Source organism: Natrix helvetica, assembly GCF_964273705.1.
Source record: "Natrix helvetica genome assembly, chromosome: Z".
Classification (NCBI taxonomy): Eukaryota; Metazoa; Chordata; class Lepidosauria; order Squamata; family Natricidae; genus Natrix; species Natrix helvetica.
In genome coordinates, this window is record NC_138554.1 from 30419889 (window position 1) to 30446705 (window position 26817).

The 26817-nt window shown below is 39.6% G+C and overlaps 2 protein-coding genes across 7 annotated transcripts in view; both read right to left on the reverse strand.

The window, feature by feature from the left end:
* LIG1 (DNA ligase 1) overlaps window positions 1-9208 on the reverse strand; it is a 39693-nt gene extending 30485 nt beyond the window's left edge. The window contains exons 1-5 of one of the 2 annotated variants that reach the window (XM_081932463.1): window positions 9117-9208; window positions 5645-5764; window positions 1122-1208; window positions 752-893; window positions 304-415 (exon numbers count right to left, since the gene is read on the reverse strand). In XM_081932463.1, coding sequence (XP_081788589.1) covers window positions 304-415; window positions 752-893; window positions 1122-1208; window positions 5645-5661 — 358 coding nt within the window. In that variant the 5' untranslated portion in view covers window positions 5662-5764; window positions 9117-9208. Of the gene's footprint in view, window positions 1-303; window positions 416-751; window positions 894-1121; window positions 1209-5644; window positions 5765-8714; window positions 8849-9116 lie in introns of those variants that run through there. The other variant, XM_081932462.1, reaches the window with a different exon arrangement.
* A 6260-nt stretch (window positions 9209-15468) lies between these two features.
* On the reverse strand, window positions 15469-25657 carry LOC309381461 (uncharacterized protein). Of its 5 annotated transcripts, none has more exons than XM_081932482.1 (6): window positions 25424-25657; window positions 23870-23944; window positions 20928-20972; window positions 19635-20581; window positions 18298-18424; window positions 15469-17930 (listed from the first exon to the last, which is right to left on the reverse strand). In XM_081932482.1, the coding sequence occupies exons 4-6, from the start codon at window positions 20466-20468 to the stop codon at window positions 17443-17445; spliced, it is 1449 nt and encodes a 482-aa protein (XP_081788608.1). In that variant the 5' UTR covers window positions 20469-20581; window positions 20928-20972; window positions 23870-23944; window positions 25424-25657; the 3' UTR covers window positions 15469-17442. The 5 variants fall into 5 exon arrangements, with proteins under 5 accessions (XP_081788608.1, XP_081788604.1, XP_081788606.1 ...); XM_081932478.1 differs by having other exon boundaries at window positions 15469-17933; window positions 25424-25656; XM_081932480.1 differs by lacking the exon at window positions 23870-23944 and having other exon boundaries at window positions 15469-17933; window positions 25424-25656.
* Window positions 25658-26817: the final 1160 nt, after the last annotated feature.

Genomic DNA, 26817 nt, shown 5'->3' on the forward strand with positions numbered 1-26817 from the left:
CCCCGAGTCCCTTTCGGGAGAGGGGGCGGTCTATAAGCGCTAATAAATTGAATTGAATTGATTCTCATCCAGCTTTCTGCAACTTAAATGGATGGACTTCAGCTTACTAAATTCCTCAACAACATGGAAAGTTGTGGAAGACTGTCCAAAACCAGAACTACTCTCTAAGCTCAAGATTTCCTAATACTATTTGAACTGCATAATAGTTTTTTAAATAACAATGTTAGAATTAAAGTACAAAGATATCAAAGTGGTGTAGCAGTTTCTATACACAAACTTTTCTGTTTAAGAGGGTAAATTTACCAGTTTTGCGCCTTGGGATACTGACAGATGTGGCTGGATTGGAGGTAGTTGGGCTGGTACTTGGAGAGATGCTCTCTTCAGAGATCTTTTCTTCAGAAACACAGTCAGGGGTCTAAAAAGGGAGAATTATTATGTGACAAAATATAGATAGAAAGAATAACCACAAATAAGCATAACCTTGAACATTAAAATAAAAGAGGGACAAACCAATGTTTATTATAACTGTTATGTTAGTCTGATAAGAGCACCCTAGCTTGAAATATGTGCTACAATTGAAATTAAATGAGAAACCCAACTCCCAACAACTCTGGGCAATCACAAGTAAAACATATTTTAAAAATAATATCTCTATTCTTGAAAGATGAAAGCAGAAAATCTTCATGAAGAGTTCAAAGAATTTTCCATGATTAATCTGTCAAAGATTAGGATGTTACAGGAACAGACTTACCAACTTGTCATCTGCTTGTGCATCCTTTCCATCTAATTCCACAGGATCATCTTCATCATCACTCTTAAGGACCTTAGGAGGTTTTTTTGATGCAGATTTCACTGTGAAGTCTTCACAGAGTTCTGAACCATTTACTAATTTCCTAAGAACCAAATATTTAGCAAAAATTACTGACCTACTAAATATCATGTTTATTACATATATAAATATTGGTTAAAAGTCAGTTATAGACAGATACAGATGTTTCAGCAGCAAGGACTGTGTATTCAAAATCAGCATTCTTTGGAAGATTTGACCCAAGAGTCACTGTAAGATTGCCTAAGATGATGAATAGACTTGCAGTATGAGTACATATTTCAAAGTAACTCACTTTTGTGAAATAAGCACATCTTCCAAGTGGCTGTCTTCTGTTTTTTCTTTTTCAGACTTTACTCGCACTAGAGGCTGGAAGAATGATCTGCTCAGACATAAATAAACATGGTTATACATATTCTTCCCCATTCTGGGGGCTACAGAGTGTATAATTATTTTTATAAGAGAATGATATCATAGTTTTGGGTAGCTTTCCAGTTCAAAAAGCCATCTTTCGTAACAAAGCAAGTACACAGGGACAGATACTGGAAAAGTACACCCAAATAAAAGGGCAGATAAATATATAATAGTAATAGCAAATGCTGCCTCTGCAAAGAAGCTGAAGAAATGTGAACCACCTAGCAGCTGTAAGAAGGTCACACAAGCTAACTAAAAAATGGCATGACAAAATGGCAACAATGGTGCATTGGAATATCTGCAGAAACCATTTTCCTGCAAGCAAGAACTAGTAGGACCACAAGGCAAAGTAATAGAAAATGAGGAAGTTAGTGCTCTGGGACTTTAGAATTCAAACAAACATCTGCCCCATAACAGTCGAGAATTAACTGTCAATAAGACAGACAAAAAAGGCTGGAGAGTGGATGTTGCAGTTCATGGAGACAGCAGAATAGAAGAGAAAGAACTGGAGAAAATCCCAAAATACAAAGACCTGCAAATAGATGTCGAATGATTGTGGCAAAAGAAAACAAAAATAAAATGGAGAGATAGAACAACATTAAGAGCATGTTGGGTTTAATCCCAAAACAATTGGAGCCCCACTTGAACACCATCAACTCTTACAAAACCAATTGTAAATGCAGTTTTACATAGAACAGCTTGCATTCTGTAATGATACCTTTAACAACATTAAACAAGATCTGGCTATCCCAGGTCCTTGGGAAGGATTTGATAGGTGGATAAACATGCCAAATCCAGTCTTAAAATCTGGCTAACCAATCATAATGATATTTTTAAAAAATAATTGATTAAAAAAAACACCTTTGGAAACATTAATATGTTTGTCTTTGCCCAACCACTAAAGAAGACAGGGTGCTATTACTTTGGCACTGTTTCTGCTCATGATGAGTACATAACTAATTTCTCCCAAAGAAAATTGTGGTCTTCAAATGTACAAAAAACTATATTTATTTTTTTAAAGATGATTCTATGCTTGAAAATGTATAATGTTTGTTGTTTTATTTTGGTTTCTTGTTTGTAAGCCACTGGGTGGCACTGCTTGAATTTATAGCCACATACACCGTATAAACAAATAAATAAACAAAGTGTTGCTTGAAAAATAAGATTACCTTAGAGCAGTGGTGGGCAACCTTTTTTTTCAACTGAGCCAAATCTCGCCAAAACCACGATTGAAATTTATTTTGAGAGCCACATTTTTAAAACCGAAAATACATAGGATGGTACACTGTTTTTAGTTTCAATAAACTCTGGCATTTGAAGCATGCAAGTCTTAAAGCTGTCAAGTTACAAGATCCTTGCACCCCTAACCCTTTAGAAAAAAAACCCTCCAGGGGTCTTCAAACCTGACAGCTTGAAGACTTGTGGACTTCAACTCCCAGAATTCTGAGAATTGAAATCCACCAAGGGCATCAATCATATTAGCCCAGGGATCTGCAAAATTGGCTCTTAAGACTGGTGGACTTCAATTCCCAGAATTCTGAGAATTGAAGTCCACCAGCCTTAAAACAGCCAACTTTGCAGACCCCTGTGTTAGCCCAAAGCCTGGTGCTGGGCCTTGCTCCATTGGTGGAGCCCCAAGAAGCGAGGAGGGAGAAAAAGAGACGGAGGCCAAGGAGCTTCCCCCCCCCCCAGCAAAAATCTAACCGGGGAGCCGGGCAGTAGCAAATTAGCCAATCATGCGAGGAAAGCGAGGTCTGACCGGGTGGGCAGCGAAACTCCAGGGCTCTCTGTTCTAATTCCCCGTGAAAACTGTTGCCTCTGAAGTGTTTGCTCTACTGTTTGAACCTTTAAGCGTCCCTTTCCCTTTTTTCTTTTCAACCCACGATTAGGGAGGATCCTGAAGTCGGGCGGGGACGAGAAGCGAGGAGGCAGAAAAAGTCTTTTTCTCCTTCCTCGCTTCTCGTCCCCGCCCGACTTCAGGATCCTCCCTAATCATTGTGGGTCGAAAAGAAAAAAGGGAAAGGGGCGCTTGTTTTGAAGTGCCCGAGAGGAGGGAGGGGAGCGGGCGCTTCAAAACAAGCGTCCCTTTCTCTTTTTTCATTTCGATCCACAATGATTAGGGAGGATAATAATCCGGCACACAGAAGAGCCGCATTAAAATGTGTAAAGAGCCGCTTGTGGCTCGCGAGCCACGGCTTGCCGACCACTGCCTTAGAGCAATGGTTCCCAAACTTTTTCAGTCCACCGCCCCCACAAACTGATCCTCAGTGCCCCCACCCAGTGGTGGAATTCAAATTTTTTTATGACCGGTTCAAATTTTGATCCCATTTGCATCTCCCTTAGGATTCAGCAGCCTTGCAAGGATCCCTGGCTTCTTATAACGCAGGGCTGCATGGCTGCCTGCAAGCATGGGTGCGGGGTGTGGGGATGGTGGCAGGAGCTTACCTCCTAGGCGCTGGCTGCACCGCACAAACTACCACCCGTAGCCCTGGGGAGGGGAGGTCTGGCCGCCAGCAAAGGGCTTCTGCCGAGGTGCCCTGTGCAGGCAAAAGAGTGAGCGAAGGAGGATCAGGCAGGGCACTGAGGCCCTTTCACCTCCCTTCGCTCCCACTTTGTCTTGATGAGGTCACTGCAGCTGCTGGGCGCGGACGGATGGAGGTAGCCAGAACGGCCCGGGCGGGTGAGCGATGGAGGATCAGCAGCTTGCTCGCTCGCCCATCCACCCGGGCTGCCCCGCCGCTCTGACTACCTCTGTCCGTCCGCGCCTGGCAGCTGCGGTGACCTCATCAAGACAAAGTGGGAGCAAAGGGAGGCAAAAGGGCCTCCCTTTGATTGCTCGCTCCCCCCACCCGTCCGCACTATGCTAGCCCTGCCCACCGCTCACTGATTGGCTGGCTCACCAATCACCCCGCCCACCTCTAAGAGCACTATCTATAGAAAGCCAAGCAGAAAAATAGGCAACTGGGCTTAGATAGGGCTCTTCGAGGTGGACAGGGCGATTGGTGAGCCAGCCAATCAGCGAGTGGTAGGCAGGGCTAGCATAGTGCGGAGGGGCGGGGGGAGCAAGGGATCGAGCAGCTTCCAGATGGGCAGGGGTGAGTGAGCGAACTGGTTCTAAATGGCTCGCTAGAGGGGGCCACCTCCAGCACTCCTCTGCCGCCCCCCTTGCCTCTTAGCGCCCCCCTAAGCCATCCCACCACCCCCCAGAGGGCGGTACCACCCACTTTGGGAACCACTGCCTTAGAGCAGGGGTGGCGAACACGCGGCTCGCGAGCCGCATGCGGCTCGCGGCCAAAATAAATGAGGCTCTTTGCCTCTTACCATTATTTAGTATACTGTGGCTCGGATCGCGCGCTAAACCCGGAAGTACGGTCGACGCTTGCCTGCACTCCACCAGCTCTGAGCTGGTCGTCGCGTCGACCGTACTTCCAGGTTTATCTCAACAGCGCCCTCTGCTGTTGAGATAAACCAAAAAAATAATGCTTCAAAGTCTAGCACAGTTGCTGCAGGATTCCGGTGAGGTTCTAATGATTGCTCAAATTAATAATAATGGTTGCATATTGAAGCTCTGGGTTCAGGAGCAGCAGAGTTTTAAATAGGAGAAAACATTTAATTGAATTTCCATGGTTAGTATATTTCCCAAAATTCTACGAGTGTTTTTCTCACAGCCTGTAATTGTAATAGATATCAAAGATAATCCAAACTCATATATATATTATAATACATATATTAGGTTAAAGGAAGATAATATTAGGACCAGGCTTTACCCATGTATAGGTTGTACTCGATTTACAATCACAATCTCGTCACTGAGCAAAGCAGTCAATAAGCGAGATATGTGACTGCTTTGTTTAATGACTGCAAGTGTGGCATTCCTGGTTGTGGTCATCAAGTAATCTTGTAGGTTGTTAGGTGGACAGAGATTCCACTTATTTATGGATTTAAAAGTTATACAGCAGCTCTAATGGGTTTATAAAAATTTATAACAAAAAACACCTGACTGAGCATGTTATATTATGTGTTTAATATATTATTGTTAAAATTATATGCTTTTGTGTGAGTGTTTGTCTGTTTTGGCAGGTCACTGCGTGGTGTGGCTCTCTGACTCTCACAGTTTAAAATTTTGGCTCTTTTTGTCGAACTTGTTCGCCACCCCTGCCTTAGAGTATCACTATATTTGTTAAGTATTTTAATTGCTGATATGTTCCTTTTACATACTTCAAGAAATTGTTAACATTTTTTAAAAATAGTAATGCTGTTCAGTCCAGAAAAATCATTTCACAGTTAAACACTTCACCTCATTGTTTCAAATATGCCTTGGACATCAGAAATAAAATACTTCAACTTTATACTTCTATATACCCACTACTACTATTTGCTTATAGATGTCGTACTGTAACATACCTTATGTTGCTCTGCATTGTAGAGATCTGGATTTTTCCTTAGTTCGTCAGTTCACAAAATAGCATAAACAAATTCATGGATTATCATATGGATTATATTCTACTTTCTTTCAAGATACAGCTGAAAGAAAATGAGATGATAGACTGAATTTGAGCTGTGTAAAAATGTGACCTTTGGAATTCCATCAAGATGTAGTGATGGCCACAAACTTGGGTGGCTTTAAAAGAAGGTTGAATAGATTCATGAAATGTGTGTCTATCAAGTTTTTGGAAGACTTGATGCTTCCTTTGCCTTAGAGATATTATGCCTCCCTATACAAATTTCAAAACAAAAAGGACAGGTCATTTCTCTCCCCCCACCCATCATCGCTACCACCTATCATCGCCTCCACACACCGTTTTCAGCCTCTGCGTGACCCATTTTCAGCCTCCATGTGCCCTGTTTTTGGCCCATATCAGGCAGCAGGAATAGATGCCGGCGATCCTCGTCGCCTGGAATGTGCCAAAAACAGGATGCGTGGAGGCCAAAAATGGGATGCGCGGAGGAGGCGGTAGGTGGCAGCGCCAACGGCACTGATAGGTGGCAGCAATCCCTGCAGCCTGGAACAGCTGGTTGGTGGTATTTCGGGGAGCAGATCCAACTGCCAATCAGCTGTTCGTGCTAAATCAGACTGTGCTGAAGCTGACAAGGCTGTTTGTTGTTTGCTACAAGGAGGCAAATTGCTGGAAGGTAGAGGCAGATTTTTTTTTCTTGTTTTCCTCCCCAAAAGCTAGGTGCATCTTAGTCTGGAGCATCTTATAGTCTGAAAAATATGGTATATGCTCCTTGAATGCATATAATGGAGTAGAACCTGCTACTTTCTACTTCTGGTTGGTTCCATTTCTAACATTTGAGGAATTTACTGTTCTCTAATTTATTGTACTATGTTCTACATTCTGGAATGAGAGAGAACAGGTCTTAAACTTCTAAGTGACATCCTTTCAGATTTTGAAGAATGTTATTCATCTTCCTCTCACGTACCTTTTTTCAGTTTCTTTAATCTGTCTTAAATCTTATTCCTGTTATTATTCCTAAAAATATTTAATGATTCTAGCACACAATTATATATCTACAGTTTTATTTATTTTTATTTTGTGGAAGTTGCCTGAAAAAACTTTTCAATATTACTTCTCACTGGACAAGTGAGCTGTTGCAGACCTTGTCCATAAAATGGATAAACATACGACAGCATATTATAGCACTATGCAATGGAAACAAGTAACATTCTAGAGAGCAGTTTTCAAAACATTTCTGAAATAAAAGCACAATGAAGATGCTAAAATGGCATCTTTTTCAGGATTTCTTGAATTGTATAACAGAGAAGTGCTCAATTATCTTTAAAATCATAAATTTTAATTTAATATAAATTTTAAATCATAGTATTACAATTTGACATGCAAGCCCACAGTTTTCTATATTTTCATCAAAACTGAAACAACAACAAAAATCAGGTAAGCTAAAACGAGGTAACTTGGTTCCTTCCATGTACTTTCCATGTGTAAGATGTCAACATACTGTTCTAGTTTGATTAAATGGGGGGTGTCATTTTATTTGGAGCATTAGCTAGCTATATAGTTTCTTAAAGAATAGTTATAGGTCCCCAAGGGATCTGCAAAATGAAACGTTTTTGCCAGTCTATGTTGAAAAATAACAATGTTAAAATCTCATCAAATAATTGTGAAAAGGAGTAGTGGCAGTGAATGCATCAATTTTAATGTTTAGCAATAGCACTTAGACTTATATACCGCTTTACAGTGCTTTACAGCCCTAACATGGCAAAAATGTATAAATATAACCTATATAAACAAAATCTATTTTGACATCCTCCACAATTATTCAAAGTGGGAAAGGGTAAGAGAAAAAAATTAAGAAATACTATTCTAAAAGATCAGTTGTAAGACATTTTAGGGATGGGTCTAATGGGTCAAATCTAATGGCATATAGGTTAATTATATTTAAGATGGTATCAAGTATCAAATACTTTAATTCAGAAGCTTTGCACAGGTACCTTGGAAAATTCATTAAAGATAAACTTTATCTGGATTGCCCAACAATAGCACTGCTGACAGCTAGGCTGCATTTGTATTCTATTGTGGTTAAAAACTGCTATTACTGGCAATAATTCAGTTGAAATTCAGTCAACCTAGCAGAGATGTCTAAAATCTCTGGTACTATTAAAATGTAGCGTCTTTTCTTCTGCACTGAACTATTTATAACATTTGCCATACTAGCAAATAAAAGTTAAAGGGGCTTTCTCCATTCTTCTATTCCATATTAAAATTTACACATAATAAAAAGTAGGTGGAAGAAATTACAACTGTCTAGAAATATATATGTGTGTGCGTGTGTGTATGTATGTATGTATGTATGTATGTATGTATGTATGTATATATATATATATATATATATATATATATATATATATATATATATATGTGTGTGTGTGGTGTGTGTGTGTGTATGTTAGACAATACCCACATACACACACAGAGAGTTTTTCTTATTCCATTTCTCTTACTTAGCACTTTTCTAATAAGTGCAAATCTGCAGGGCAAACACTTGCAAAAAGGGTCCCTAGACTTTCTCATTCATTTCACACACACTTGGAAAATATATATACAAGAGCAAGGGAAGAAAAAATCCCACAGAACATATAGGAAAGAGCTAAGTCTGAAAACGCTTTTTCAATGTTTTACAATGTTGCTTTGCTCTCCTTTTAAATCATCTTTGTAATATATATTTCTTATAAGATGAGCAGTTTTATACCGATTTTTCTTTCTTTTAAAAATGTCACACGCCATATCCTCCCCATAAAATTTACCACAGCAATTTATACAATAGCATATACAAATAGAATAACATTATAAAAATGATCCTTGGGGACTAATATTTTTTTTTTTGAGGAATGGATAGCTCTTTCTCTTATTTAGCTTGCCTCCATCTCCCCACTGTCTGTTCCCTGCCAAATTTGACACTCAGGTGAAGGGCAAGGCCTGACAATAGCGGCAAGTAAATACGTTACAAAACGCACCTCACGGGGCATCAAAAGATAATGAGCAATCGAAATAAACGTGACCGACAGAAAAACTCTTTCTTTGCCACCCGTCCAGTAGCCACTATAGAGACAAGAGCTAATACGTATAACAATACTCGAAAGTCCCGCTTATATAGAAAGAAAAAAGGAGGTAGGTGTATGCGTGCATGGTGGGAAGTACTATTGACAAGAGTTCATAGGGCAGGGTTCCCGCCATTTCCTTCCGCGCGATTTGTAGAGAGGAAATCTCCCTCATCCCGTTCTATCCTGGACGCACGAAATATTCCCGCCAAAAGTATCCCCTCCCCCACGCCCCGATCGTGCGAAAGCTCCTTCGGCAGCCCCACAGTGGGGGCAAGCTCGCTCTCTCGCGCGCGCAAAAAAGTGAGAAAGAGTTACCTGCCTCAGCTTCAATGGCTCTCCCTCACCTAGCAACACCCCGCCCATTTTTTTTCGCGCGAAAACACAAGCTAGCAATCGGCGGGAAAAAAACAACCCAGAGACCTGGATCCTGACGTCATACGTACGCGACGCCTTGCTAAAGCTCCGTATATAATAATGTCCCTCATTTTCTTTCGTCATTCCTCCCCACCCCTCCAAGACTGCTGGGAAAGGATGGCCGTGTTTGAAAAATGTCTCGCTCATTTCTGTTAACAGAAGAAGTTTGAAAAACTTCTGAAATTGCACACAGAAAAGGAAGGGATGTTTAGGAAGGAACTAGGGTTGGAAAGCCTGATAGAAGTGGCTGGCGCTCTCAGTATTGGAAGCTCACAAAGCTTTGCCCTTTCTCGTCCCTTTCGATCCTGCTGTACGGTGGTGGTGATTTGTTTATTTAGCGAATGGCATATAATGTCAGGGAAATCTCCAAACCTAGACACAATGCAATCCTGACAGTCTAAAATGTTAGGCTCTTGTATGCCTATCTTGGTACATCTCAGGGGCGAACTAGCTTACAGCAGCTGGCGTGATACTGAGCTGTTGTCTCTTCCAAGCTCCTCTGCTTGGTCTCTCCTTGCATCGTGTTGCATGGACAGGATTATGAGGAGACTCAGTGCTGCCACTTGTGTGCTGGATCCATGTCCCTCTTGGTTAGTTTCGGCTTGACACAAGATGACACAAGCCTGGCTCCAGGTGATTACCAACGGTTCATTGAGAGGGGGGTTCTTTCCCACCACCTTGAAGGAGGCGGTGGTGAGGCCCCTCCTTAAGAAGCCTTCCCTGGACCCAGCCTCTTTAGGCAACTATCGACTGGTTTCCAACCTTCACTTCATAGAGCATTGAGAGCGTGGTAGCACGTCAGCTTCCCCAGTACCTGGACGAAGCTATCTATCTGGATCCGTTTCAGTTGGGTTTCAGGCCCGGGTACGGCGTTGGTCTCATTGGTTGATGATCTCTGGCGGGCCCGGGACAGTGGTTTTTCCTCAGTCCTGGTCCTATTAGACCTCTGAGCGGCTTTTGATACCATTGACCATGGTATCCTACCCTCACTTGTGGGGTGCTCCAGGGATCGGTTCTCTCACCCCTCCTTTTCAACATATACATGAAACCGCTGGGCGAGATCATCCGTGGTTTTGGAATACGGTATCATCGATACGCTGATGATACCCAACTTTTCATCTCTACCCCAAACCACCCAAACGATGCCCTTGACGTGATGTTCCGATGCCTGGAGGCTGTACAGATCTGGATAGGGACAAACAGGCTCAAGCTCAATCCCTCCAAGACTGAGTGGCTGTGGTTCCCGTCATCCTGATTTGTGCATCTTGTACCATCTTTGATGATAGGGGGAGAAATTTTAGCCCCCTCAGGGCCTGCAATCTGGGAGTCCAGAATGTGGCCGCGCGGGTTGTCATGGAGTACCTAGACGCTCCCATATTACACCCCTTTTAGGCAGCCTGCACTGGTTACCGGTTTTCCGGGTGCAATTCAAGGTTTTAATTATGATCTTTAAAGCGCTCCATGGCTTAGGCCCAGGGTACTTGCGAGACCACCTACTGCCACTGGTAGCCTCCCATTGTCCAGTACAATCCCACAGAGTTGGCCTCCTCAGGGTGCCGTCGGCCAGGCAGTGTTGGCTGGCGATCCCCAGGGGGAGAGCCTTCTCTGTGGGCGCGCCTTCCCTTTGGAATGAGCTGGCTCCGGGGCTTCGCATAATTCCTGACCTCCAGTCCTTCCGGCGCGCCCTAAAAAGTTGGCTTTTCCAGCAAGCCGGCCTGGCCTGAATAAAATAAATTATTAATTTTTATTGTTAATTTTTATTAAATTTTTAAATCTCATTGTAAATGTCTATTGGGTTTTTTGGATATTCTATTTAATCTTTCTTTTAACTTTTGTAATTTGTGTTTTTATCTTGTACGCTGCCTGGAGTCCTTTGGGAGAAGGGTGGTCTATAAGTCCAATAAACCTAAACCTAAACCTCACATCTGGCCAGGTCCAACGCCAGCTTCCGCTCTTCGCGCACATGAACGCAGCTAGGCTTTTCCCCAAAGAAGTGGCACCCATTTATCTACTAGTGGAGAGAAATTGGTCCTTTAAATCAAAAGTCAATTTGAGAGGCTTTGAGGCTGGTGCCTGATCCCCGAGAGCTAGAAAGAAGAGAAAGGTTGTATGTTTTTTGACGCAAGAGTTTGGGATGATTTCCATGAGGGAATTATCTGGCATGCCGGATGAGAGAGTTGCCTTAAACAAAGTTGATGGTTATATTGTTTGGAACCACGTTGGTTGGCCCCACCAAATATACTGTGACAATATTTCCAAAGTCATTTCATGGGAGCAGCAGTGGCTTGATCTTGGGTCAAACGGAATATCTGTGAAAAATAGACATGCAACCCCCATCCCCCACTGACTCTGATATGTATTCAGATTATTTAGGTTGTCTAGCTCCTGTTTGAACTCAGTTGATTTCTCATAGACCCACTATGCTATGTGTTTTTGAAAGGAAATGGAATTTCAAGTATGATCCCTCACCTTTCTTGTTGTAGGAACAAAAACTCACAATAAGTGGCAGGATGGATTATTCTGCAAACAACTTAGTCCTGAAGATGCAAATGTCTTTGAATAAGAACTGGTTTTTCACTACCCTTGCTCTGTTCTGCAATTCACAACTCAAGTACGTACTAGTTTAATGTTGTGACATTTTTGCTAAATTAAGTTATTATAAATTCCACATGAGCACTTGCATATGTTGCTACATACATTCCTATATTTTCAAAGGTACATGCTTGTTGAAAAGGTTTTTCCATAATGTGCACGTATTGAAGTGATTTCTGAAGCTTTTATGAAAGTTCCAGAATTTGCTTTCTTGATTAATTCTGAATTTTATTGAAGGGTGGGAGAATCCTTTAAATATTCATACTTCTTTCCATTCTCAAGTCTTTCTGAAATGGAGACTGGGGACATAGATCCATTAATGGCTGTTGGTCTGTAGAATTATTTCTAGCCAAGTTTTCAAAACCAGTTGTCTCAGGTAAAGCTGTACTTGAGAACTTCAAGCCTCTGCTTCTGCTTCAATTGGAAGCCATCATACATGTACAATATTGATAGTTTAAACATGTGCCTAGACTTTATCAAAGATAAATTAACTTAAATGATCAGGCAAATCAGTGTCTTCAGGATCTTAGCAGAAAATCCTTGGCAGAAAATCTACAAAGCTGAGGACCGATGTGTTAGATTGTTGAGATCTCTTGGTTTTCAGTTGCAGATGTCTTATTATCCATTCAAATCACATAATCAGTGCTGTGATCTTAATATCAGCATTACCCCTCAGGATATATTTGAAACATCTGAATATTTTTCATCTAAATTCTTCACTGGAAAACATTTGTGAGAACTTGGGGCCAATTTTGGTATCTTCCTAGCTATCTTTTACTAAATGATAAGAGTTTGCAGGCCTGTCCATAAGTGAAGTGGGTGACTCGGCTGTGCCATTGTTTAGCAGAGATGCCAAGTAGACTCATGATGAGCTTACAGGTTCAAAAGCTGATATGAAGGATGAAAAATAAAGCCAACTTGAGAGGGGACACTGTTGACACCTGGGAATTCTATGACTAACATAATCTGAGAAATCTGTGAGTTCTATAGCGTCTTTGAGGAACTTATTTGTTCTAACTGAAGTCAATACCATACTAAGGAAGATATTAGGTTAATCTTCCTTCCAAGGTTAACATCAGACCAACAATGAATTAAACAATATCCCAATCAAGAAACTGCCAAGAGCCAACAGTAAAGAGCCCAACCAAAGAATCTCTAAGACCATCCCCACCAACACTGGCAGGGCAACCCACCAGAACATACTGACAGCATACAGCACTCTTTACTAACACTGATGATGTTACCTACTTTGAGTAATGAAATACTACAAGAAAACAAGCAAGCTCAAAGTGCACCAAGGATCCTTCACGTCAACCCTGAGCTACAAATATTCTCCTTTACAAGGAAGGTATCTTGGAATGTCTACAGAGCAGCTCTTGACTGTCTTGCCTGAGGAAATGCAGAGATGGCTAGGGGAATGTCATCCAGAAACATGTGATAAGAATAGAAAGAATAGTTCCACAATGGATAACTCAAAGGGCGAGGCCTGGGAAGCACATTCAAGATAGTAAGCACCCCCCCCCCCACTTTTGAGCTGTGAATAGCTCCATCATAGATCCAAACTAGGTCTCATTCAAATCTCTCATGGAATCCCCCCTCTCCCCCATCTTAAGCAATATCAGCCTGTAGGGCATGTTCAGATAGTTTAGAATTTTAAATCAATTCTCTTTTTTAAAAATGGGAAGAATATATAACATGTTAACGAAGTGTTTGGTGATGTTACTTTAGGCTTATCTTTTTAGCAAGTATCTTCTTTGGAAAGTCCTTAACAAGCCAATAGAGCTTTTAAGGACAAAAGAAGATTGTGGTATTATCATTCATGAAGAACTTGTCAAGGATTATTTGGAAAATTAAAACAGTGCCTAGGGTAGGGAAAATATTTTAACTTCCAAATTTCAGGGAGGAAATGGTGGTAGACCTATCTGTTCAAAAATTAATTTGTTATTACATCATATTTGTCTGGTGACCTTTGATAGTATCTTGCAGTCAAATTAAATCTTCCTGTGGAGAATAATATTACTGTTATTTAACTGGATGGAATAATGGTAATGATAAACAGAAGAGAGCATGCTAATACATGGCAAGAAGCTTCCACGTTTGTTTTCCTTTCTTAGCCATTCTCTATTGCCTAATGGATTCCTATTTTACGTAAATTAGGACTATCAGATCAAAAATCCAGATGCAGCAAAAGTTAGAAGGTTTTTTTTAACATCTATTAATCATCCAGATGTATGCAATCTGGATTGGATATATAAACTGCTGGGTCATGCTGGGAGGTAATGGCTGGATTCATACAGTAAACTAATTTATCTTATTTAATTTTGATAATTAACAAATTACAATGAAGCAAACAATGGTAATATGCAGTATTTATGAGAACTGCTATGGACTGATATGATGGTATACAGCTTCTTGCAAAGCTTAGTAGGAATTTAAACCTGGGTCTTCTTTGACTCAATCCAAGACCCCAAATATACCATTCTGGCTATCATCTCTTTAGATTGGATGATGTTATATTGCATGTTTTATTTACTAGACTCTCTATATTTATAAATACACACAAACTAACAATACTCTGTTTGGTATTATGGTTAAGGCATCAGGTTAAAAACTGGAAGATTATGAATTCTATGCTAGTGATAAACCACTTCTGAAAAACCTTGCCAAGAAAACTACAGGGACTTGTTTAGTAGTTTCTAAAAAATGGACAGAACTGATTGGAAGGGAAAAAAACACATTGCTATTGTAGAATGTTTTGCATATTTAAGGAATCACATGTGATACCCGTTTCCATGGTAAAGAATTGAGTAAGATCATTTTATAAACCACCAAAGTTTTACAAAAGAATATATGGTTTTTGAATTTTGTGGAATGTTTTTATTTCTGTGCTATTTTACTTGATGGAAAGTACTGTGAATGTTAAAGCAAGCATTTATTGTGGTATGAATTTGCAGTCTCTTCTTCATAGAGTAACATAGCTGCAATTGTTTACTTAGCTTTTAAGAGGCAATGATAGTTACTTGGACAGTGCTCTCAGTATAGAATTTGGATTGCCAGGGGACATGGATGTGGTCTGCTGATTTCTGGCAGCATATTGGATGCAGAGTCTTTTCTATTCTAAGTATAAAGCAGCAAAGAGCCATTTTAAAAAAATCTAGCCAAAATCCATTTCTTTTCTAACCAGATGTGTTGGAATTACCATTCTCTAATTTCTAATCAGCATGGCAAGCTCATACATCTGCACACAAAAAGCTTTGGATACACTATAGCTGTGAAGATATATAGTAAACAAATTTCACTTTATTTAATGGGATTTTAAAATGAATAATTGGTGCATTGATATGCTATGTATTACTAAGAGATAAATCATATTATATTTAGATTGATTCCTAGGTATCTGTATGGCTCATTGTGTATATTTTTGCAAGTCATTTTGGCGCCGGTGAAGTGTCCTATGAAATGCCCAGATCCACTGCAGTGGTTCAGTTGGAGCTTGCAAGTTATTCAATCCCCAAAGTATTTCATATGACTAATATATTCATAACCTTGCTTGCTCCAAAGCACATTTTAAAAATCAGAACTATGCATTTATAGCTAAACTATAAATTAATAAAATTATCAACTCTCAGTTATATAAGAAATAAAGAACTATAAATTCTGATTACAACATTAAACTTCTTTTAATGTGCAAACTAGAAAAAAATAAAGCTTTAATAAAAAATTACAAAAACATTTTTTCTCTTAAAAAAACTAACATTTATATGTGCAGCTATAACCATTGCAAAATTCAAAACATGCAGTTTTGGTATATCAACAGTGTTAGAGGGATTAAAATTGGTAGTGTTAGACGACCCTGAAATACTTACGATGTGCTTGACAGGAATTTACAAACAACCAGAAGATGAAATTAGAAAACCTCTACTTACAGTGCACTCAATTGGATTTTTGTCCCATCTTCAAAACACAAGATTCCTCAATTCTTAGCCAAATCAGTTTTTAAAGTCACCATTCAAAAGTTTGTCATGTGCTACTGAGAACTATTGTCTGAGAAACACAAACTGCAAATTTCCTTGGAAATGAGGCCAACTTCTCCAAGGGATGTAATTCAGATAAGTTAAATCAAATTCCTTCTGACTAGGATGTCTGCTAAACCAGGTCATTCTCCAGGATTTATCTTGACTCTAGTGATTATTTTTGGAAAACAATTCTATTTTCAGGAAAACAAACATCCTAGGAAAGAAAGTTCTAATAAAAAAGTTCCAATGAACCACAAATATTGTGAATGTTACCATCCCTTATTGAGGCACTATTTTTTTAAAAAAGGAACACACACAAAATTGACAGATCAACAGAACAGTCCACACCTCTTATCACAGTTTCAAATACAGAGTTTTCAAGATCTCCACAAAAGAGGCACTGGATTGAAGGCCTTTAAGGTGACATTCCATTACACATTTGTCTACACTAGAAATTTGCCCAAATTTGTAAAAATCTCATATATTATTAATTAGCTAATATAGGTCTGGATAAGCTTACGTCCATATGATTTTTATGCATGAGCAAATAAAGACATTTTTGCACTTTAAGAACATGACTGATCAACCTGAAAGCGAGATTTATTTATTTTTTTATTGTTTAGGACTTTTGCAAAATTAATATTTACGAAAGCAATTCTGTATCCAGTTGCAGAGCCTCAAATATCTCAGCAGTTTATTTAAGTACATGCCCTTCAATTGAGTGTGCAAAACATTTTGAGGTTGAACCATTCCATCTTTGAAATGTTTCATTCTGACGTGAGAGCATCTCTTCTGAGAATACAAGAGGGGGGTCCAATCTTGAAACTCATTTAAAGATCAGACAGTTTTCGGTATACTCACATATCAAAATGTACTGACCTTGAATCATTTTGCACATTTCTATGGTCAATCACATTTTGATTTCTGGTGAGGGGAAGGATTGGATTTCCACTAGCTTTGGCTGGGTGATTGTCTAACTTTCTTCTGACTGTGATATCAAGAAGACAATATTTCTATTATCACTGAAGGTTACAACTTTGCTGCTCTTCCCCCTTCCCTTCCCCTAGATGATTTTAGAAATTAACAAATAACAAAACATTCAATAGGTGAACTAAGCTATTGAAGGCATTTTTGCTTTGATCAATATTCAGGGTAAATGCCTTGTCATCAGAAAGTGGTTCTGGCTTCTAGAAGACTTTAGGGCCATGATGGCGAACCTATGGCATGCATGCCAGAAGTGACACACAGACCCCTCTGCTGGAAGCTGGTCTTTGCGGGTGCCAGAAAACAGCCCAGAAAACGGCCAAAAAACAGGCATGCATGCGCCGGCCAGCTGGTCTTCGGGTTTCTGGCACAAAGATCAGCTGGCCGCCGTGCAAGCATGTGCCGGAAATCCGAACACCAGTTGGCCAGCGCACACATGTGCACCGGCAAGCTGGTCTTTGGATTTCTGGTGCTCCAGCCCGCACGCATGCGTGTTCCGGTTTGGTCACTTGGTGCTGAAAAGGCTCGTCATCACTGCTCTAGGGCACAGAACATTTCCCTGATTTAGAGTTATTTCCTAAAAACTTCTTTGCACATTCAAGTCAGCTATACTGTTTTTCTTCCTAGGATTCAAGTCAGTTAAAGGATTCGCCCGCGTCTTGTGCCGTCTGCTCCACATTGTACTGTAGTTCTGAACTGCCTGTGCATTCACAACACCCAGCCTTTCGCTCTTGGCTCCCTTGCCCTGAATTCCGCTTTGCATTTTTCCCACACAATGAACAACGGCTTGATTCTTCTCGCACATGGGTCCTCATGTGGTTCACCAGGTTGAATTTGTGCAAGAATCTTTTCCCACATTCAGTGCACTGATGGGGTTTGACCCCTGTATGTACTCTCCGGTGTCTGGTCAGGGTAGATTTACGTGAGAAGTTCTTCCCACATTCAGGGCAAGGGAAAAGCGTTTCTTGCTTGTGCAAGGGCTGTTTTTTCAAAGCTAGCTGACTGTTGGGTGTCTGGTGAGCAAAGGAAGCCGCTTGCAAATTGGGAAGAAGGCGATTTCTCTGTCTTTTTGAACTTTCCTGTAACAGATACTCTTCCTCATTTTTAGTCTGTATTTCATCACCTGCTGGATTAAAAGAGAAAAAAAATTATTACTATTTATGTAACTATACATTAGAAAGAGTTTCATCATCTTCACTTTTGCAAGAAGACAAACACTTAAATTATTTAGTTACAGACTGATTTCACCCCCCTGGAAGCCATTGTAATTCCACAATAATTTTGCAAAATAAGGTATGGTAAGAAAGAGTAGAAGACCAGAAGTTTATGGCTGAAGAGTTATTTGAACTTGGATCCTCTTAGTTCCAGAGTGACTCTCTGGCCCCTTTTGGTCCCTTCGGATGCTCTTGTTTTTCAATCCCATAATCCCTAACTAAATGACTGTGTTATTAGAGTTGACCCAAGATATTTGGAGTCTCAAAAATCCTTACCTACTGAGGAAGCATGCTCATTCAGCTCTTCCTTATTTTCTCTGCACAGCACCTGCCGGGTATCTGAGACTACTTGCTCACTTTCTGGTAAAGTCACAGACTCCTCAAGCATATACGGCCCTAGCACCTGAAAACAGCAGTTAGACACTATTGAAGGGAAAGGAATACACCAACCAGAGGGATACAATATTGTCAGGGAAAGGTAGAATGCAAACGGCAACACATGAGAAACATCTTCAATCATCTTTAGTGATTAGGGAATACAGTGGTTAAGATAGATTCAAATATGTGTGACTGTATAGGTGTCAATCCAGGAAAAAAACAGTTTACACATACTGTCTTTAACTTAACCTGGGAGTCACCAAATCCTATCCAAACAAAGCCAATTCTGGGCTGGATGCTAGATGTCACCAATTGCCACACCTTGTAAAATGCATGGAATCTTTTATTTCTAGTAGTTCAGAATTCACACTTGCTTGACATAAATGAGCAAAACCTGGATCTCTCCAAGAACCTTCTGGTACTGTTTCTATGAATTTTAATAGTGTATAAGGTTGCTTGTATCAGCTGATATTCATTTAAATCATTCAAGTTCTCTCAGAATGTAGAATATAATATTTGGTACCCTGACACTCTGCTCTAAAGGTAGGAAACACTTTTTCTAGTGAAGGAAAGGGGTGTCAACATTTGTGTGGTTAAACGAGATAAGAGAATAAATGCTCCTTGTGTCGCTTCTTTACTTTCAAGCCTTGTTTTCTCTTTGTGAACAAACAGAAAATTTAAAAACCAGTAAAAACTCAATTTCAGCTCAGTGCAGTGAATTTTCATGGATGGTTTCAGAAATCACTTTCATTAAACTTTAGAGAGTAGTTGTATATAAACAAAGTAAACATTTTTTAAACTATTAAAATGTATGTAGCATTAAACTTTTTGGCACAGGACATGATTTTGACATCAGGGTTGTTATCAAATAAGCACTTACCTGTGAAATAGGTGGCCAAATGGCCTTTATAGAATGTGACCATTTCTATTATGTACATCAGAACTGACCCACTCTTTGAGCTGCTTGTAAAGTTTGTACTTTTTTTAAAAAAATACACAAAAGAGAAATTTTCTCTTCAATGGGAACTGGGCACTACTAAATAACATTGTAAAAACTAAATTAAAAAAAAAGGAGGGATGTTTCAGCAACAACCAGCTCCCTAAAGGCAGTCCCCCCCCCCCCCACATTCTTGGATTCTATCATGAGTATAGGCAGAAGCTGGTGTTTTTAAAAGTGATTTAAACATTGCATGTTCGGACAAAAGCTCCCAGGTTTGATGCTGGAAAGTGCTCACCTGTTGATCCCATCTCTCATTGTCTTGCTGCTTCAGAAGAAAATGTTCTGCCAAGGTTACTGCCTGAATGCAGGTCTTCGGACGATATTCCTGAACCCATTCCTGCATTTCCTCGGGCAAGATAGTTAGAAACTGCTCTAGGATCAACAGTTCTACTATCTGTTCCTTGGTGCGAGTCTCTGGCTCCAGCCAGCGATAGCAGAGCCCCCGCAGCCGAGAACAGACGTCACGGGGCCCTTCAGCCTCCTGGTAACGGAAATGCCTGAAATGCTGCCTCTGCCTCTCCAGAGTGACCGCATCTTCTCGTAAAATTGCAGCTTTTACTTTCCCATAATCCCCACTTTCTCTGGGATCCAAGCTGTTGTAGGCCTGGAGGGCAGCTCCATTGAGGGCTGGCACCAACCGGGTCACCCACTGTTCCCGTGGCCATTTGCAGGCTTCGGCCACATCTTCAAAAGTAGTCAAGTAGCTCTCAATGTCTTCTGTTAAGGTGAGTTCTGGTACTTGCAGATTCCTCCATGCAGGTGATTGGACTGGGGTAAGTTCTGGTGTCGGCAATTCCTGCCCTTGGATTTCCCAGCGTTGGGGTGCCTCTAGTCGTTCATTCCTGGTTTGCTGTGGTGTTACTAGCCGGAGACCTCCTCCTCCTCCTGTTCCTACTGGTACAATACGATATGTTTTTACTGAGCCTTCTGACATGCCTAATGGATCAGAGCCTGGTGGGTCTGGTTCTTTTTCCATTTTCACCACTGGTTGCACTCGTTGTTCAAATGGTGTCTGACACTGGAAGTACTGGGCCACCATATTCCGCTTTGCTGCTATTTTTCTCCTCATTCTTTATTTGGATTTGGAATTTATGTAGGCTTCTGCTGAAGCTTCCAATAACTGGTCTGCCAACTAGAGAGGCTATCAAGTGGAGAAATTCCTTGAATGGTTTGGATCTCAAACTAGAAGGATAGACAATGACACAACAAACAGAAATATGAACACAGTTTTTAATTTTTTTAAAAAAAACTCAGTTACAATAGAACTACCTATTTTAATATGTTAATTGATGGCCCCAATACTTAAAGATAATACAATTACATGCTACCAGCACAGATCAGACTTGACTGCCCAATAAGATGTATAACTATAATTAACATTAAAAGAAAACTAGATACGACTACAGAGGCAGGCTACAAAAGGGTACATAAAGCTAGTATTTGAAAGATAACTAACACATTTCACGTCTTTTGCTGTTCACAAGCTGACCAAGCTGCATTAAAAATTACTCAAACTAATTATTAGTACCTTAAAATGACACTGTTATAGGACTTCCCTCTCAGATTACCTAAACTGGAGAAAGCAGCATATTTTGATTAAAGTAATTGTTCAGCTATTAAAACTACAATCCTTTGTATATTTACTTGAATTCAGCAAATGGCCTAGAAGACAGGAGACTGAATTCTAGTCCTGTCTTTGGCATGAAAGCCACACATGAGAGTGTGACTTTGGGCCAGTCCTGTCTTTGGCATGAAAGCCACACATGAAAGTGTGACTTTGGGCCAGTCCTGTCTTTGGCATGAAAGCCACACATGAAAGTGTGACTTTGGGCCAGTCACACTCTATCACTTGAATTAATCTCACAGGATTGTTGTTGGGAAAATAGGAGGAAGAAAAAGTATTAGATACGTTCCCTATCTTGAGTAATTTATAAAAGATAATAGAGGCAAGATAAAAATTTAATAAATATAATTCTTCTGGAAATATATATAATGAGTTTCATAGTTTTCTTCAGATTGTAAACTTTGCAAAACCTTTTCTTGACAAGCACCCTAAAATGGTTCAATTTGCAATTTTCTGGTGATACTTGTAACATACTATTCCCATTTTATTAAATGTAATACTTTCTATGTTATAGTATCTCAAGAACTAAGCATGGCATAGAAGAGAAAGAAGAAATCCAATCAATGAGAAAAGGGCAATGTCTAAATTTGACTGGAAATAAAGAAGCAGAAAGGAATGGTTTAAACTATTATTAGTTTTATGTTACTTTCCATAGTTTTATAATCCATGGTTTGAGGCCAGCTCATTTATAATTGATCATAATTTACGTTAAAAACTGTTGTACCAGCCTGTGGGCTGAAAATTTGGTATCCTCCAGATGTTTTGGCCTGGACTTTTCTAAAATTGATTATTCTAATTTGTGATGATCAATATGTTGAATATTTAATGTTTGTCTCTAGGGCAACATTACTCAAAACACCAACTACAGGATAATATTTTGCTTCTGAGCATCATTGAGCAATCTAGTTGTAATTTAAAAAATGCTGGACTAAGGTGGGCCCTTGTCTTATCCAATGGAGTTGTTCTTATATTCAGTGATTTTTAAGTTATATTGCCCTAGGCTGATGGAAATGATGAGAATTGAAATCCAAAACATATAGAAGCATTTCACATATTCAGCACCAGATATTATGAACACAAACTTCCAAATTCTTCCATCTGCATGAAAATAAATATTGTACTTCTTATCAGATGTTGTGTTAAACCAGATTTTGTTATCTAGGCTTGCTGGAAACTTTTAATACAATTCAGAAAGGCTTAAGGGAAAAGGGAAAGGCTTAAGGGAAAAAAAAATACAGAAGATTAAAGTCTGCTCCAAAAAAAGAGATAAACTTTTGCAGTATTTCTGCTTTTTTTTCTAAATAAAAGAAGGTGACAGAAACACAAATTCATTCTCAAAATTACTCAAAACTAAGAAAAGAGACTATGTATTGTCTTTGCCATTAATTCAGCTCTGAATTCTACAGGCTGAATGATGCACTGGGCATTGAGCCCAGAAACACCAAAACTTTTTAACATGTACGAAAAACTGCACATAAGGACTCACCAGATTTTTTTTTAATGTGGTAATGCAATGGTGTGAAATTATGGTGGAATTAACTATTATACATTCTAAAATAATATATAATGGAATCAATCATGTTTACAGTAAACAAAAATACAGTACTAGTATTTTTTAGCAACCTCCAATAAAAATGTGCCAGCTTTATCTGTTATCCTGAGATCATTGTTTAAAAAAGAAAAAAAGAGAGGATTTTGGAGGTGGCATTTTTAAAATATCAACCAGATGTACTGCTTTTATAATATGTGACAAGTGAATTGAAATTTTTCTGTTCAGGTTGACCAGCAAGCTAAAACCAAGAATTATATTAAATCTCAATTTACAGATCTTAAATAGCCATCAGTAGAAATGTAACAAAGATAAAGTGCCTTTTCTAGATATGCAATGCTGGTCAAAAGTAAATTTAGGATTTAAAAGTTTATGCCTCAAAAATTAATCCATCTTTTCAAAACTTCCTTACCTGCTGTCTGGAGAAAGAAGGTATCAAAATCCCTAGAAATCTGGAATACAATAGAGCCTAAATAACTCTTAGAAGTATCCAAAATTCTTTAATAGGGACTTTAGACCACCCTATCAATATCTAATTCTCTGCAAACAAATTCAAAGAGCAGTTTCGCTAACTGAGGCATACTCAAGTTATTAATGGAACAAGATTTCTAATAAAGTTTCAAATAGAATATTTTAGACATTCTATCTGAAACTTTATAAAGTTTCTCTAGATATAATAGAAAATATTTTTTCAAGTATAAGGACAATGTCAGAATGGATATGGGGGTGGGGGAGAGACAAAAAATGAAATCTTACTAGTTTTGAGTCTTCTACTCATCCAGCTTTGCCAACCAAAAATTGCAGATTCAGTCCAGCATGTGCTTGCTTGCCCACTCCAAATGCTTTACTTGATGTCAGTTTTTTTAAAAAACTTTTAAGACCCCTCCTCAAAGACTTAGTTGACTCCTGCCTTTGCAGCCCTCACTTTCTTGAACCTGTTATTCAGGAATCTCCCCCCCCCCCAATGTCAGAGCATGCTCAGATTAACAGTTGTGCAACTGACTAGGCTTCATTGCACCCATGTGGTCTCTCAACCCATTTTAGATTTCCCACAAAGTGGGAAACTGTTAGTATGCATGCCATTGGTGTGCTTGCAAACAAAAGCCCAATCCATAGCAGAGCATTAACTTCACAAAAGCAAACCATCAGCTATCCAGACTGCATGGCTCCTCCTTTTTCCAGAGGTCTGCCCAATAAACATCTTTATAAATGCATGCACATCATTTTTATATGATGCACCATTCTACAGCCACAGAATCTAGCACCTCAATTTTTTTTAAAAAACGTATAAGCTTACAGTTTGGTCAGACTGATCCTGAAATAAGAATGTGCTCAGGAACAATATAAATAACACCAACAGAATATAATGTTCCTAGAAAGAGAAAAAGGGTTGAAATTATCCATTGGAACACTTTTCAGTAGGGAAATAGGAAAAACATAACTACGTGACTTCAGGCTGTCATGAATATTTGAAATGTCTGTTCAGTTTTACTTTTACTGAAATTTATTTGCTAATAAAAGATTTTAAGAGTGATGTTATCTGAATATAACATTAAAGACATTATTGCATTCATGTACAGGCCATGGTTAATTGAACCATAATGAACTCAATCCAATTTTCTGGATACAAATATCAGACTGACCACAGTGGTTGATTTAACAAAGGAGGCTAAAATGTGGTGGGCTATACTTACTGTGCAAAAGATAATTATTATCAGACTGTCCAGATGACTCAGACAAGTGGAGTCAAATGACTTGCCTCAAGGATAGATTGCAATGATAAAGCAATTTAAGATAAAGGGTCCCTTTGGACAGAACTGATTATATGGAAATATGTTACTCTGGCTCAGAGAAACTTCTGGGACCTTACATATCCATCAAAGTTTTATTGGCAGCAGTATAGATGTGACATTGCCTTTTTCTGTTTCTTAAGCAACTTCCCTCAAAATTAGATAAATAAAACTTACAGAGGCCAAGCTGCTCTGCCCTGATCCAGATTTAAAACAATTAGATACAAAAGATACGACGACTATCCTTGGGGTGGAGAGTGTGTGTGTGAGAAAGTGTCTTGAGATGGAACAGTATATAAATCTGGTAATAAACACATATCTTCCACTGATGTAATAAAACCATAACCCTAGATGCTCTTGCTTAAGTATAAGCCCTACTGAAACAATACGGCTTACATCTATGTAGGCACTAGAAACAGCCCGTGCTTTCTAAAATACAAAATAAATTAATCTGGCATTTAAAAATGTTTTATCACTTCCCCTGGACCACCAGCCTTTAATTCCACTTATTTTACATCTGTACCTCCATCCTAAACCCTGTGTATAGTACCGAGGAGCAAGGTTCGCTGGATTCAATTAAATTTAGTCCCCGAAAAATAACGCTAAAAAAAGTTTTATTTGTCTAAGAGCCGGACTGAAGCTGCGATCTGGGAGGAGTGTTATCTGCTCCGCCCATTGATTATTAGGAGGAAGATTAAAAAAAATAAAACCCGAATAGTACAGAACTCCTGAACAATATTTCTGATCACTCCTGCCCCAAGATTCCCACCCACCCCTTTTTCTTAATGTTAACAATTCCGACAAGGTCCTCCTCCCAACTTATCTTCCAAGCCAACAGTGGACTTTTTAATCTAGCACATATTTACCATGCTAGCTGACTAGTTAGACCCTTGCTTAATTTGCTTCCTCCTTCCCTTTCCCAGCCACTTTGCAGGTTGCACAGAAGCCTTTACCAGGAAGAGATATCTGATCTAAAACTGGAAGCGACCAGATCCTTTAACCCAAACCCTTCACCTACGGCGTTACAGCTGATGGAGCAGCTCCGGAGGGAAGAACTATACCTTTGTCGAGCCCTGGCTGAAATTAAGTTCTGCCCAGCAGCGTGCACTAAACACCAATCCCAGTAAGATTCGCGACCATGGTTTCAAATAAGGAATCCTGGTAACGCAACTTTGCCCATGGATGCCGCAGGCTATTTCCCTTGAGCTTCTGCCAGCGGATAATTTCCAAATTAAAAAAAAAAGGTGCCGGGGCTCAAAGCTGCCCGGAAGCCACTTCCCCCTGACCCGGGAAGTCCTTCCCCCTAATCATCCCCAAAATGTAGAAATCGATTGCAGTGATGCATTGCAACGGGAAAGTATTTTGCAAATGTTGGGAGGCTTTTTTTTTAAAAAAAAAATCCTTTCTTTTCTCTTCCACCCTCGGGTGCTTATTCATTTATTCCCACCATTGAGGCTTTCTGTGCAGAAAAGCGGCTCCCGGTGGTGCGAGCAAATTCTCACAATGGAAAGTAAGGTGAGAACGACTGAAAGGAGCAGCGCCCTCAGGGTCCTAGAACCATCCGTCCCAATTAGGGAATTAAACTCTTAGACTTTTAAGAGTTTAGTCCCCCAGTTCCCCTAAGGCTTAGAGGATTCAGTGTAGAAGTTTTTAAAAGTGAGTTTGGGGTGAGGACACCAGAGAAGAGGAGGCGTCTTGGAACAAGATGGTAGGGAATAGCTATAATACTTTGATTATTGTAGGATGCAGGAAATACAAATTGGAATATATTTCGCAACTAATCAGTGAACCGAACTTGGTTCACGTAATCCCGAGGTTGCTCCCCGAAATGGCTAACCCCATTTTTAGTTTACTTTGAGAAGCCTGGTTGGACCTGCTAAAGAGGTTTGCTACCCACTCTGGTTTGTACCTCTTTTTGTACCCGAATATTTCTAATTAATCAATTAATTTTCCTAAATGCTGTGCAATTAAATTTAGTCTGTCGCTGTTCCTTTAAGAGCAGATTTATTGGCAGATGAAAGTGCTTAGTTGACTTTGGCTAATCTCAGAACAGCTAAGCAGAGTTTGGCTGGGTTAGTAGCAGAATAGGCATTGGAAATCCAGCCATTATAGGTTAACTACAATGTGGAAAAGAAAGAAGAAATCCTGGAAGAAAGTCTTTGGCTTCAAAGGACTCTCTGGCGATATTGCATTTTGGGCCAGAAATTATTTGTTGTTTGGGCCCTATTTTCTGATAATAAAAGAAGTCCAAGACCAGTGTCCTGTAGTTTGTTCAACTCATAAAACAGTTTTCTTTCCTGATTGTTTGCATATGGGTGGAAGAAGTGATTTTTGAAGAAGCAAGTATAATCTTTATTGCCATTGTACTTAAATACAATGAAATTGGTTGTAATTAGTAATTAATAAAAAGTAATTAGCTGAAGCCATATGATTTGTTTTGGACGCCTTTCATAAG